This window comes from Coregonus lavaretus (assembly GCF_964263955.1).
Source record: "Coregonus lavaretus genome assembly, chromosome: 26".
Taxonomy (NCBI): domain Eukaryota; kingdom Metazoa; phylum Chordata; class Actinopteri; order Salmoniformes; family Salmonidae; genus Coregonus; species Coregonus lavaretus.
Genome location: NC_140013.1, coordinates 45,929,377 through 45,943,670, shown reverse-complemented (window position 1 = coordinate 45,943,670; position 14,294 = coordinate 45,929,377). Strand labels below are relative to the sequence as shown.

Genomic DNA, 14,294 nt, shown 5'->3' with positions numbered 1-14,294 from the left:
AGTATAAAATGTACATCCCAAATGGCTCCCTCAGAGCCCACTACATAGGGAATAGGGTGCCATTTGGAAGTTGTCGTTATCAAAAGGGTTCCTAAGTGCTGAAACATGAAAATAGGTTACATTTCAATCCCACTCATTCTCAGCCTCTAACAACATCAACCTTGAACAGGCCATTTCTATTCCAAGCCAAAACGATAATTCCCCTTTATGAGGCCTACATACAGTGGGGGAAAAAAGTATTTAGTCAGCCACCAATTGTGCAATTTCTCCCAATTAAAAAGATGAGAGAGGCCTGTAATTTTCATCATAGGTAGACGTCAACTATGACAGACAAAATGAGAAAAAAAAATCCAGAAAATCACATTGTAGGATTTTTAATGAATTTATTTGCAAACTATGGTGGAAAATAAATATTTGGTCACCTACAAACAAGCAAGATTTTTTGGCTCTCACAGACCTGTAACTTCTTCTTTAAGAGGCTCCTCTGTCCTCCACTCGTTACCTGTATTAATGGCACCTATTTGAACTTGTTATCAGTATAAAAGACACCTGTCCACAACCTCAAACAGTCACACTCCAAACTCCACTATGGCCAAGACCAGAGAGCTGTCAAAGGACACCAGAAACAAAATTGTAGACCTGCACCAGGCTGGGAAGACAATCTGCAATAGGTAAGCAGCTTGGTTTGAAGAAATCAACTGTGGGAGCAATTATTAGGAAACGGAAGACATACAAGACCACTGATAATCTCCCTCGATCTGGGGCTCCACGCAAGATCTCACCCCGTGGGGTCAAAATGATCACAAGAACGGTGAGCAAAAATCCCAGAACCACACAGGGGGACCTAGTGAATGACCTGCAGAGAGCTGGGACCAAAGTAACAAAGCCTACCATCAGTAACACACTACGCCGCCAGGGACTCAAATCCTGCAGTTCCAGACGTGTCCCCCTGCTTAAGCCAGTACATGTCCAGGCCCATCTGAAGTTTGCTAGAGTGCATTTGGATGATCCAGAAGAGGATTGGGAGAATGTCATATGGTCAGATGAAACCAAAATAGAACTTGTTGGTAAAAACTCAACTCGTCGTGTTTGGAGGACAAAGAATGCTGAGTTGCATCCAAAGAACACCATACCTACTGTGAAGCATGGGGGTGGAAACATCATGCTTTGGGGCTGTTTTTCTGCAAAGGGACCAGGACGACTGATCCGTGTAAAGGAAAGAATGAATGGGGCCATGTATCGTGAGATTTTGAGTGAAAACCTCCTTCCATCAGCAAGGGCATTGAAGATGAAACGTGGCTGGGTCTTTCAGCATGACAATGATCCCAAACACACCGCCCGGGCAACGAAGGAGTGGCTTCGTAAGAAGCATTTTAAGGTCCTGGAGTGGCCTAGCCAGTCTCCAGATCTCAACCCCATAGAAAGTCTTTGGAGGGAGTTGAAAGTTTGTGTTGCCCAGCGACAGCCCCAAAACATCACTGCTCTAGAGGAGATCTGCATGGAGGAATGGGCCAAAATACCAGCAACAGTGTGTGAAAACCTTGTGAAGACTTACAGAAAACGTTTGACCTGTGTCATTGCCAACAAAGGGTATATAACAAAGTCTTGAGAAACTTTTGTTATTGACCAAATACTTATTTTCCACCATAATTTGCAAATAAATTCATAAAAAATCCTACAATGTGATTTTCTGGAGAAAAAAAAATCTCATTTTGTCTGTCATAGTTGACGTGTACCTATGATGAAAATTACAGGCCTCTCTCATCTTTTTAAGTGGGAGAACTTGCACAATTGGTGGTTGACTAAATACTCTTTTCCCCCACTGTACAGTGGGTATCATAAGTATTGCGTTACAAAGTGGGGTTGAAATAGATTTAATAGATTTTTGTCATTGATCTACACAAAATACTCCATTATGTCATTGTGAAAAGAAAATTCCACACATTTTTACAAACTAAAATATAGTCGTTGCATAAGTATTCCCCCCCTTTGTTTAGGCAATCCTACATTAGTTCAGGAGTCAAATTTGCCTTAACAAATCACATAATAAGTTACATGGACACACTCTGTGTGAAATATTGCACAATCCAGGTGTGCTAAGCTCTTAGAGACTTACCCAAGAAGACTTTAACATGTATTAACTCAGGGGGTGAATACTTATCTAATCAAGATACAGTATCATTGACAAAAAATACAATTAAATCCATTTCAATCCCACTTTGTAACACAATAAAATGTGAAGAAGTCTAAGGGGGGTTAATACTTATGATACCCACTGGAAGTGCCTAACAAAACAGACGTTGGGACTATAAGGTTCTCATGGGGCGGCGCACAATTGGCCCAGCGTCGTCCAGGGTAGGGGAGGGAATGGCCGGCAGGGATGTAGCTCAGTTGGTAGAGCATGGCGTTTGCAACGCCAGGGTTGTGGGTTCGATTCCCACGTGGGGTATGAAAATAAATATATATATAATGTATGCACTCACTAACTGTAAGTCGCTCTGGATAAGAGCGTCTGCTAAATGACTAAAATGTAAATGTATCTGTGCAAAGCATAGTACCGACATTTCAGAACTGTTTTGAATTCTTCTTTCATAACCTCACCTTGAAGGTACCCAAAGTGCAGATTATCAAAATCCTAAAACATTTGTAAATCCGTTTTTTTACAGATCACAGATAGAACCTTTATGGCTCTGAAATGTCAATCTGGGTTCAGCCATAAGGATCCATCTGGCACAAAATGTTAAAAGTTATTTCAATTTCAATAGAAAAGTACAGACATTTAATGATTAATTAAATAGAATACCCTTCCTTCTTTCTAATTACAACAACAAATACACCACATGACCAACAGTATGTGGACACCTGCTAGTCAAACATCTCATTCCAAAATCATGGGTATTAATATGGGGTTGGTCCCCCCTTTGCTGCTATAACAGCCTCCACTCTTCTGGGAAGATGGAGTTGGTCCCCCCTTTGCTGCTATAACAGCCTCCAGTCTTCTGGGAAGGCTTTCCACTAGATGTTGGAACATTGCTGCGGGGACTTGCTTCCATTCAGCCACAAGAGCATTAGTGACGTCAGGCACTGATGTTGGGCGATTAGGCCCGGCTCGCAGTTGGCGTTCCAATTCATCCCAAAGGTGTTCGATGGGGTTGAGGTCAGGGCTCTGTGCAGGCCAGTCAACTTCTTCCACACCAATCTCAACAAACCATTTCTGTTTGGACCTCACTTTGTGCACGGGGGCATTGTCATGCTGAAACAGGAAAGGGCCTTCCCCAAACTGTTGCCACAAAGTTGGAAGCACACAATCGTCTAGAATGTCATTGTATTCTGTAGCGTTAAGATTTCCCTTCCCTGGAACTAAGGGGCCTGAACCATGAAAAACAGCCCCAGACCATTATTCCTCCTCCACCAAAGTTTACAGTTGGCACTATGCATTGGGGCAGGTAGCGTTCTCCTGGCATCCGCCAAACCAGGATTTGTCCGTCGGACTGCCAGATGGTGAAGCATGATTCCTCACTCCAGAGACACGTTTCCACTGCTCCAGAGTCCAATGGCGGTGAGCTTTACACCACTCCAGCCGACGCTTGGCATTGTGCTGATGTTGCTTCCAGAGGCAGTTTGGAACTTGTTAGTGAATGTTGCAACCGAGGACAGAAGATTTTTGCGCGCTACGCACTTCAGCACTCGGCGGTCCCGTTCTGTGAGCTTGTGTGGCCGACCACTTCGCGGCTGAGCCGTTGTTGCTCCTAGACGTTTCCACTTCACAATAACACCACTTACAGTGTACCGGGGCAGCTCTAGCAGGGCAGACATTTGACAAACTGACTAGTTGGAAAGGTGACATCCTATGACGGTGCCACGTTGAAAGTCACTGAGCTTTTCGGTAAGGCCATTCTACTGCCAATGTATGTCTACAGAGATTGCATGGCTGTGTGCTCGATTTTATAGACCTGTCAGCAACGGGTGTGGCTGAAATAGCCGAATCCACTAATTTGAAGGGGTGTGCACATACTTTTGTATACTTAGAGTATATTAATTCATGTTCATCACACGTTTGTTAAAGCGATAGTTCCCTAAAATGACAAAAACACTATATCCTTAAATAATCCCACAGTGTGATTGGATAGAACCGTATAGTACCAAGATAAAACGTGTTTGAGAAGCTAAAACTTTCAGATAATTATTTTATTTTATTTTTGTAAATTTACTTTTTTGAAAATCTGACATATCTCACATGCAAAGAACCACCTAAAGCACAACTCTATGTCAATAACTAATGTTTAGCCAAAATCTCAGAGAGAACCTTATCCAAGGACACGATTAGTATTGTAAACAACAAAACATGAACAGGAAATATATTCTGGGCAGGCTTTCTCTCGCTGCCATTGCATTTAATACAGACATTCAGTAAAAAAATTAGCAAGATAATATAATAATAAGCCATTTAGCAGACGCTTTTATCCAAAGCGACTTACAGTCATGCGTGCATACATTTTTTTTGTGTATGGGTGGTCCCGGGGATTGAACCCACTACCTTGGCGTTACAAGCGCCGTGCTCTACCAGCTGAGCTACAGAGGACCAGGGATACAGATCTCTGATTTAATGAATTGGCAGTATGAAACAACCTCAGTATGTGTTCTAGTCATCAATGGGAAAGAAAGTAGAAGGTTAATGACAAAAAAACTCAGACAGACAGACAGGCAGACAGACAGGCAGACAGGCAGGCAGGCAGGCAGGCAGACAGGCAGACAGGCAGACAGGCAGACAGGCAGACAGGCAGACAGGCAGACAGGCAGACAGGCAGACAGGCAGACAGTCTGTCTTTCAGAGTGTGCCAGCCACCTAACCAGACACATCATGTCGGGAGAGGATAAAAGTTAAAAGCTTCATCCCAAATGGGGCCCTATTCCCTATACAGAGCATTACTTTTGACCAGGACACATAGGGCCTATATAGGGAATAGGCTGCCATTTGGGACACTGAGCGGGTGGTTTGAGGAGGATCTTACCTGGATGTCATCGGATGTCAAGTGGCCCTTCAAATCACTGCTCTTCTTTTTGGGTGGGGGAGGGGCCGGCTTGTGGGCGGGCGGGAGGTCGGTCCTGTTATCACAGAGGGGAGAGAAGAAAACCATGACACTCTGCACGGTGAGGGCTTCCACCTCTACCACTCCAGCCTGCTCCCACCACTCAACCTGTATGACTGCAGTAATGAGAAGTCCAGCTGTCTGGCTGCACTTGCCTTGGTCTCTCTCTCCCTCTTCCCTCTATCGTTCAGACGGAGTTCTGACAGACATCAACCATCGTGTTCCGACCGACCGTGGGGCCAGCAGCAGCAGCCTTTTCCTGTTTGTCCACCCTTTCTGCCCTTTTGAATGGCTGACCGCTCTAATGAGACCAGACCCGGCTGTGATTGGCTGAATGGGACGAGGGGTGTGAGGGTGCAGGGAGACTGACCATTATGAGTCAAGTCCTCAGGATGGACAGGCAAGTCCTCAGGATGGACAGGCAAGTCCTCAGGATGGACAGGCAAGTCCTCAGGATGGACAGGCAAGTCCTCAGGATGGACAGGCAAGTCCTCAGGATGGACAGGCAAGTCCTCAGGATGGACAGGCAAGTCCTCAGGATGGACAGGCAAGTCCTCAGGATGGACAGGCAAGTCCTCAGGATGGACAGGCAAGTCCTCAGGATGGACAGGCAAGTCCTCAGGATGGACAGGCAAGTCCTCAGGATGGACAGGCAAGTCCTCAGGATGGACAGGCAAGTCCTCAGGATGGACAGGCAAGTCCTCAGGATGGACAGGCAAGTCCTCAGGATGGACAGGCAAGTCCTCAGGATGGACAGGCAAGTCCTCAGGATGGACAGGCTGTGTAGTCCTCTAGTTTCTAGTATCAGGCATCCTGCCCACTGCCCTGTGATAGTTAGTTTGACATGGATATATCAGGCTTTATCTAACCTCCTGATCTCCTCCTGGGACTGATACTGTATGTCTCTGTTGTTAAGATACAGTTAACTGTTTTAAACTGCTGTTATTGTCCAATCTTGTTGTTTTTAATCCAAGTTCCTTTCACCCCTTTTCAACTTTTCACCTTCCAGATAAAATCTAAGAAAAACTACAGACAAGCATGTAGACAAGATGATGCAATAATGGAAAAATAAATACAATAAAACCCTGATGAAGCCCCAACAGCGTGGGATACAGTAATTGGAGTCTCATCATTCCAATTGTTTACAAATTATGCCATGAGACAGCAGAGCAGGGGGAAGCAGAGGGAAGCAGAGGGAAGCAGAGGGAAGCAGAGGGAAGCAGAGGACAGAAGAGGGAAGCAGAGGACATTGCTAGGTGTAATTACTACAGAGGACAGCAGATGGAAGCAGAGGGAAGCAGAAGGACATTGCTAGGTGTAATTACTACAGAGGACAGCAGATAGAAGCAGAGGGAAGCAGAAGGACATTGCTAGGTGTAATTACTACAGAGGACAGCAGATGGAAGCAGAGGGAAGCAGAAGGACATTGCTAGGTGTAATTACTACAGAGGACAGCAGATAGAAGCAGAGGGAAGCAGAAGGACATTGCTAGGTGTAATTACTACAGAGGAAAGATCCCTTCCCTCAAACATGTAATCTGTCATCTTCTGACACGTTATCAGCCCTGATGAAAGATAATGAACCCAAAGACAGAAAGAGCTGTGTACCTACACTCTTAGAAAAAAAGGTGCTATCTACACTGAACAAAAATATAACCGCAACATGTAAAGTGTTGGTCCCATGTTTCATGAGCAGAAATAAAATATCCTAAAAATGTGCACACATTTGTTTACATCCATGTTAGTGTGAATTAATTTTTTGTCAAGATAATCCATCCATGTAACAGGTTTGGCATATCAAAAACCTGATTAAACGGCATGATCATTACACAGGTGCACCTTGTGCTGGTGACAACAAAAGGCTACTCTAAAATGTGCAATTTTGTCACACAACACAATGCCACAGATGTCTCAAGTTTTGAGGGAGCGTGCAATTAGCATGCTGACTGCAGGGATGTCCACCAGAGCTATTTCCAGATAATTTAATGTTCATTTCTCTACCATAAGCCGCCTCCAACATCATTGTAGAAAATTTGGCAGTACGTCCAACCGGCCTCACAACCGCAGACCACGTGTAGGGCACCGTGTGGGCGAGCAGTTTCCTATTGTCATCGTTGTGAAAAGAGTGCCCGGTGGTGGTGGGGTTATGGTATGGGTAGGCATAAGCTAAGGACAATGAACACAATTGCATTTTATCGATGGCAATTTGAATGCACAGAGATACCGTGATGAGATCCTGAGGCTCATTGTCGTGCCATTCATCTGCCGCCATCACCTCATGTTTCAGCATGATAATGCACGGCCCCATGTCGCAAGGATCTGTACACAATTCCTGGAAGCTGAAAATGTCCCAGTCCTTCCATGGCCTGCATACTCACCAGACATTTTTGGGATGCTCTGGACGTGTACGACAGCGTGTTCCAGTTCCCGCCAATATCCAGCAACTTCACACAGCCATTGAAGAGGAGTGGGACAACATTCTACAGGCCACAATAAACAGCCTGATCAAATCTATGCAAAGGAGAGGTGTCGCGCTGCATGAGGCAAATGGTGGTCACAACAGATACTGACTGGTTTTCTGATCCACGCCCCTACTTTTTTTTAAAGTATCTGTGACCAACAGATGCATATCTATATTCCCAGTCCTGTGAAATCCATAGATTATTGCCTAATGAATTTATTTCAATTGACTGATTTCCATGTATGAACTGTATCTCAGTAAAATCTTAGAAATTGTTGCATGTTGCGTTTATATTTTTGTTCAGTATAGAACCTAAAGGGTTCTTCGGCTGTCCCCATAGGAGAACCCTTTGAAGAACCCTTATTGGTTCCATGAAGAACCCTTTCCAAAGAGAGTTCTAAATGGAACCAAAAAGGGTTCTCCTACAGGGACAGCTGAGGAACCATTTTGGAACCCTTATATCTAAGAGTGTACATGCATTATCTCTCCCACTCCCCCCACCCTTTACATAGACAGGCACGACCACACATATACACGCACGCAAGTAGCAGTTTGGGCCTCTTTAATGGGAAGGGCAGTTTGGCCTCTTTAATGGGCAGGGCAGTTTGGGCCTCTTGAATGGGCAGGGCAGTTAGGGCCTCTTGAATGGGAAGGGCAATTAGGGCCTCTTGAATGGGAAGGGCAGTTTGGCCTCTTGAATGGGAAGGGCAGTTTGGCCTTTTGAATGGGAAGGGCAGTTTGGCCTCTTGAATGGGAAGGGCAGTTAGGGCCTCTTGAATGGGAAGGGCAGTTTGGCCTCTTGAATGGGCAGGGCAGTTTGGCCTCTTGAATGGGAAGGGCAGTTTGGGCCTCTTTAATGGGCAGGGCAGTTTGGGCTTATTTAATGGGCAGGGCAGTTAGGGCCTCTTTAATGGGCAGTTTGGGCCTCTTGAATGGGCAGGGCAGTTTGGGCCTCTTGAATGGGCAGGGCAGTTTGGGCTCTTTAATGGACAGTTTAGGCCTCTTTAATGGGCAGGGCAGTTTGGGCCTCTTGAATGGGCAGGGCAGTTTGGGCCTCTTGAATGGGCAGGGAAGTTTGGGCCTCTTGAATGGGAAGGGCAATTAGGGCCTCTTTAATGGGCAGGGCAGTTTGGCCTCTTGAATGGGAAGGGCAGTTTGGCCTCTTGAATGGGAAGGGCAATTAGGGCCTCTTGAATGGGAAGGGCAGTTTGGCCTCTTGAATGGGAAGGGCAGTTTGGCCTCTTGAATGGGAAGGGCAGTTTGGCCTCTTGAATGGGAAGGGCAGTTAGGGCCTCTTGAATGGGAAGGGCAGTTTGGCCTCTTGAAGGGCAGGGCAGTTTGGCCTCTTGAATGGGAAGGGCAGTTTGGGCCTCTTTAATGGGCAGGGCAGTTTGGGCTTATTTAATGGGCAGGGCAGTTAGGGCCTCTTTAATGGGCAGTTTGGGCCTCTTGAATGGGCAGGGCAGTTTGGGCCTCTTGAATGGGCAGGGCAGTTTGGGCTCTTTAATGGGCAGTTTAGGCCTCTTTAATGGGCAGGGCAGTTTGGGCCTCTTGAATGGGCAGGGCAGTTTGGGCCTCTTGAATGGGCAGGGCAATTTGGGCCTCTTTAATGGGCAGGGCAGTTTGGACCTCTTGAATGAGCTGGGCAGTTGGTTATTTCCTTGTTTCCAGACAGTTCATGTTGGTTATGTCTTGTTTCCAGACAGTTCAAGTTGGCTATTTCCTTGATCCCATACACAGAGCTCACACTACTCCAATGTACTGTACTGCATACACACAACTTTTCTTTACTGTACTGAACTGAATACACTATACTTTTCTTTAATGTACTGAACTGAATACACTCTACTTTTCTTTAATGTACTGAACTGAATACACTCTACTTTTCTTTACTGTACTGAACTGAATACACTCTACTTTTCTTTACTGTCCTGAACTGAATACACTCTACTTTTCTTTAATGTACTGAACTGAATACACTCTACTTTTCTTTACTGTACTGAACTGAATACACTCTACTTTTCTTTACTGTACTGAACTGAATACACTCTACTTTTCTTTACTGTATTGAACTGAATACACTCTACTTTTCTTTACTGTACTGAACTGAATACACTCTACTTTTCTTTACTGTACTGAACTGAATACACTCTACTTTTCTTTACTGTACTGAACTGAATACACTCTACTTTTCTTTAATGTACTGAACTGAATACACTCTACTTTTCTTTAATTTACTGAACTGAATACACTCTACTTTTCTTTACTGTACTGAACTGAATACACTCTACTTTTCTTTACTGTACTGAACTGAATACACTCTACTTTTCTTTACTGTACTGAACTGAATACACTCTACTTTTCTTTAATGTACTGAACTGAATACACTCTACTTTTCTTTACTGTACTGAACTGAATACACTCTACTTTTCTTTACTGTACTGAACTGAATACACTCTACTTTTCTTTACTGTACTGAACTGAATACACTCTACTTTTGTTTAATTTACTGAACTGAATACACTCTACTTTTCTTTACTGTACTGAACTGAATACACTCTACTTTTCTTTACTGTCCTGAACTGAATACACTCTACTTTTCTTTACTGTACTGAACTGAATACACTATACTTTTCTTTACTGTACTGAACTGAATACACTCTACTTTTCTTTAATGTACTGAACTGAATACACTCTACTTTTCTTTACTGTACTGAATACACTCTACTTGTCTTTAATGTACTGTACTGAACTGAATACACTCTACTTTTCGGAGAGTACGACCCTGCCTTACACAGGAAGCGGCACAGGTCCTAATCCAGGCACTTGTCATCTCCCGTCTGGACTACTGCAACTCGCTGTTGGCTGGCCTCCCTGCCTGTGCCATTAAACCCCTACAACTCATCCAGAATGCCGCAGCCCGTTTGGTGTTCAACCTTCCCAAGTTCTCTCACGTCACCCCCCTCCTCCGCACACTCCACTGGCTTCCAGTTGAAGCTCGCATCCGCTACAAGACCATGGTGCTTGCCTATGGAGCAGAGAGGGGAACGGCACCTCTGTACCTTCAGGCTCTGATCAGTCCCTACACCCAAACGAGGGCATTGCGTTCATCCACCTCTGGCCTGCTGGCTCCCCTTCCTCTGCGGAAGCATAGTTCCCGCTCAGCCCAGTCAAAACTGTTCGCTGCTCTGGCACCCCAATGGTGGAACAAGCTCCCTCACGACGCCAGGACAGCGGAGTCACTCACCACCTTTCGGAGACATTTGAAACCCCACCTCTTTAAGGAATACCTGGGATAGGATAAAGTAATCCTTCTCCCCCCCCCCCCCCCCAAATTGTAAAGTGGTTATCCCACTGGCTATAGGGTGAGCGCACCAATTTGTGAGTCGCTCTGGCTAAGAGCGTCTGCTAAATGACGTTAATGTGCCCTTGAGCAAGGCACTTAACCCTAATTGCTCCTGTAAGTCGCTCTGGATAAGAGCGTCTGCTAAATGACTAAAATGTAATGTAAATGTTTACTGTACTGAACTGAATACACTCTACTTTTCTTTAATGTACTGAACTGAATACACTCTACTTTTCTTTACTGTACTGAACTGAATACACTCTACTTTTCTTTACTGAACTGAATACACTCTATTTTTCTTTACTGTACTGAACTGAATACACTCTACTTTTCTTTAATGTACTGAACTGAATACACTCTACTTTTCTTTACTGTACTGAACTGAATACACTCTACTTTTCTTTACTGTACTGAACTGAATACACTCTACTTTTCTTTAATGTACTGTACTCTGCTGTGCTCTACTGTCCAACATTGTGAAACACAGATGTCCATTACTGCTTCAGATCTGGTCTGTCCGTACCTACTGGTCTGTCCGTACCTACTGGTCTGTCCGTACCTACTGGTCTGTCCGTACCTACTTGTTAAAACGGTGAGTTACGCGACTCCGTCTGAGAGTCAGAAACATTCACACACACACTCGCACACACACACACACACACACACACACACACACACACACACACACACACACACACACCTGTTTGAAAAAGCATTCCTTGTTTGCAACAAAAGATGTTAACACAAATGTTTACATCTTTACTATTTTCACTTTATCCAAATAATTCATTTTTATCCAAATAGCAGAAGGTTAGCATTGACATGTCAATTTTAGTGGAGTAAGAACATTAATGTAAAACCAAATATTTTATTTTTGATATGTTAGATAGAAATACTGTTCAATAAATAAAGGCTTTACTTTTTCTAAAACGTTGTAAATCGGTTCAATTGTTGCATAAAAACAAATGGCAAGCACTGTGCCGACCAATCTATACTGTGTGTAAACCAACCCTGGTCTGGTTGTTACAAGTGGACACTTATTAGTAAAACGTGTGACAACCAACCCCAGTCTCCCCTTAAGAAAACCTACAGATGACGTCCTTAAAACAACACAGTTGGAGCTGGACATAATGGCATTTCAGGGTCAGATACAATACAAAACTGTCTGTCCTCATTACACTATGGTTGAATGTTTAATGTCTTTTTAGATGTCTAGAAGACAGACCATTACATTATCCGTCTTCAAAGGAATACAACAATAGAAGACTTCTAAATATTGAGTGACTTTTTCCTTTTTCTTTCAAGGTCTTTGATGGTTTTCATTTCTTCTGTGAACTATATTGAAAAAATGGATAACTGCATTGATCCAATTAGGTACATGAGATACAATGTTTGGCCTTTCTTTCCTTATATTATGTAATACCATATTTATAACAATATAACTATATCTATAACCATATAACCATATATATAACTACATCACTATCTATAACTGCCTACTAAACCATATCTATAACTGCCTACTAAACCATATCTATAACTGCCTATATAACCATATCTATAACTATATAATAATATCTATAACTATGTAACTATAGCTATAACTATACAACCTTATCTATAACAATGTACACTACCGTTCAAAAGTTTGGGGTCACTTAGAAATGTCCATGTTTTCCATGAAAACATACATGAAATTAGTTTGAATAGGAAATATAGCAAAATGCATAAGAAAATGTAGTCATTGACAAGGTTAGAAATAATGATTTTTAACATAAATAATAATTGTGTCCTTCAAACTTTGCTTTCGTCAAAGAATCCTCCATTTGCAGCAATTACAGCCTTGCAGACCTTTGGCATTCTAGTTGTCAATTTGTTGAGGTAATCTGAAGAGATTTCACCCCATGCTTCCTGAAGCACCTCCCACAAGTTGGATTGGCTTGATGGGCACTTCTTACGTACCATACGGTCAAGCTGCTCCAACAACAGCTCAATAGGGTTGAGATCCGGTGACTGTGCTGGCCACTCCATTATAGACAGAATACCAGCTGACTGTTTCTTCCCTAAATAATTATTGTATAGTTTGGATCTGTGCTTTGGGTCATTGTCCTGTTGTAGAAGGAAATTGGCTCCAATCAAGTGCCGTCCACAGGGTATGGCATGGCGTTGCAAAATGGAGTGATGGCGTTGCAAAATGGAGTGATCGCCTTCCTTCTTCAAGATCCCTTTTACCCTGTACAAGTCTCCCACTTTACCACCACCAAAGTACCCCCAGACCATCAAATTGCCTCCACCATGCTTGACAGATGGCATCAAGCACTCCTCCAGCATCTTTTCATTTGGTCTGCGTTTCACAAATGTTCTTCTTTGTGATCCGAACACTTCAAACTTTGATTCGTCTGTCCATAACACTTTTTTCCAATCTTCCTCTGTCCAATGTCTGTGTTCTTTTGCCCATCTTAATCTTTTCTTTTTATTGGCCAATCTGAGATATGGCTTTTTCTTTGCAACTCTGCCTAGAAGGTCAACATCCCGGAGTCGCCTCTTCACTGTTGACGTTGATACTGGTGTTTTGCGGGTATTATTTAATGAAGCTGCCAGTTGAGGACCTGTGAGGCGCCTGTTTCTCAAACTAGACACTCTAATGTATTTGTCCTCTTGCTCAGTTGTGCAACGGAGCCTCCCACTCCTCTTTCTATTCTGGTTAGAGCCAGTTTGCGCTGTTCTGTGAAGGGAGTAGTACACAGCATTGTACGAGATCTTCAGTTTCTTCGCAATTTCTCGCATGGAGTAGCCTTCATTTCTCAGAACAAGAATAGACTGACGAGTTTCAGAAGAAAGTTCTTTGTTTCTGGCCATTTTGAGCCTGTAATCGAACCCACAATTGCTGATGCTCCAGATACTCAACTAGTCTCAAGAAGGCCAGTTTTATTGCTACTTTAATCAGCACAACAGTTTTCAGCTGTGCTAAAATAATTGCAAAATGATTTTCTAATGATCAATTAGCCTTTTTAAATGATAAACTTGGATTAGCAAACACAACGTGCCATTGGAACACAGGACTGGTGGTTGCTGATAATGGGCCTCCGTACGCCTATGTAGATATTCTGTAAAAATCAGCCGTTTCCAGCTACAATAGCCATTTAAAACATTAACAATGTCTACACTGTATTTCCAATTTGATGTTATTTAAATAGACCAAAAAAATTGCTTTTCTTTCCAAAACAAGGACATTTCTAAGTGACCCCAAACTTTTGAACGTACTAATATCTATAACTATATAATCATATTTATAACTATATAACTATATCTATAACTGCCTGTATAACCATATCTATAACTGCCTGTATAACCATATCTATAACTATATAACTATATCTATAACTGCCTGTATAACC

General features: G+C 43.2%; 1 protein-coding gene across 1 annotated transcript in view; it reads right to left on the bottom strand.

The window, feature by feature from the left end:
- nectin1b (nectin cell adhesion molecule 1b) overlaps positions 1-14,294 on the bottom strand; it is a gene marked incomplete at its 3' end in the record, with an annotated part of 436,863 nt that overhangs the window by 55,741 nt on the left and 366,828 nt on the right. Inside the window, exons 7-8 of the mRNA XM_084143275.1 lie at positions 5,013-5,106; positions 4,840-4,846 (exon numbers count right to left, since the gene is read on the bottom strand). Coding sequence (XP_083999401.1) covers positions 4,840-4,846; positions 5,013-5,106 — 101 coding nt within the window. The remainder of the gene's footprint in view (positions 1-4,839; positions 4,847-5,012; positions 5,107-14,294) is intronic.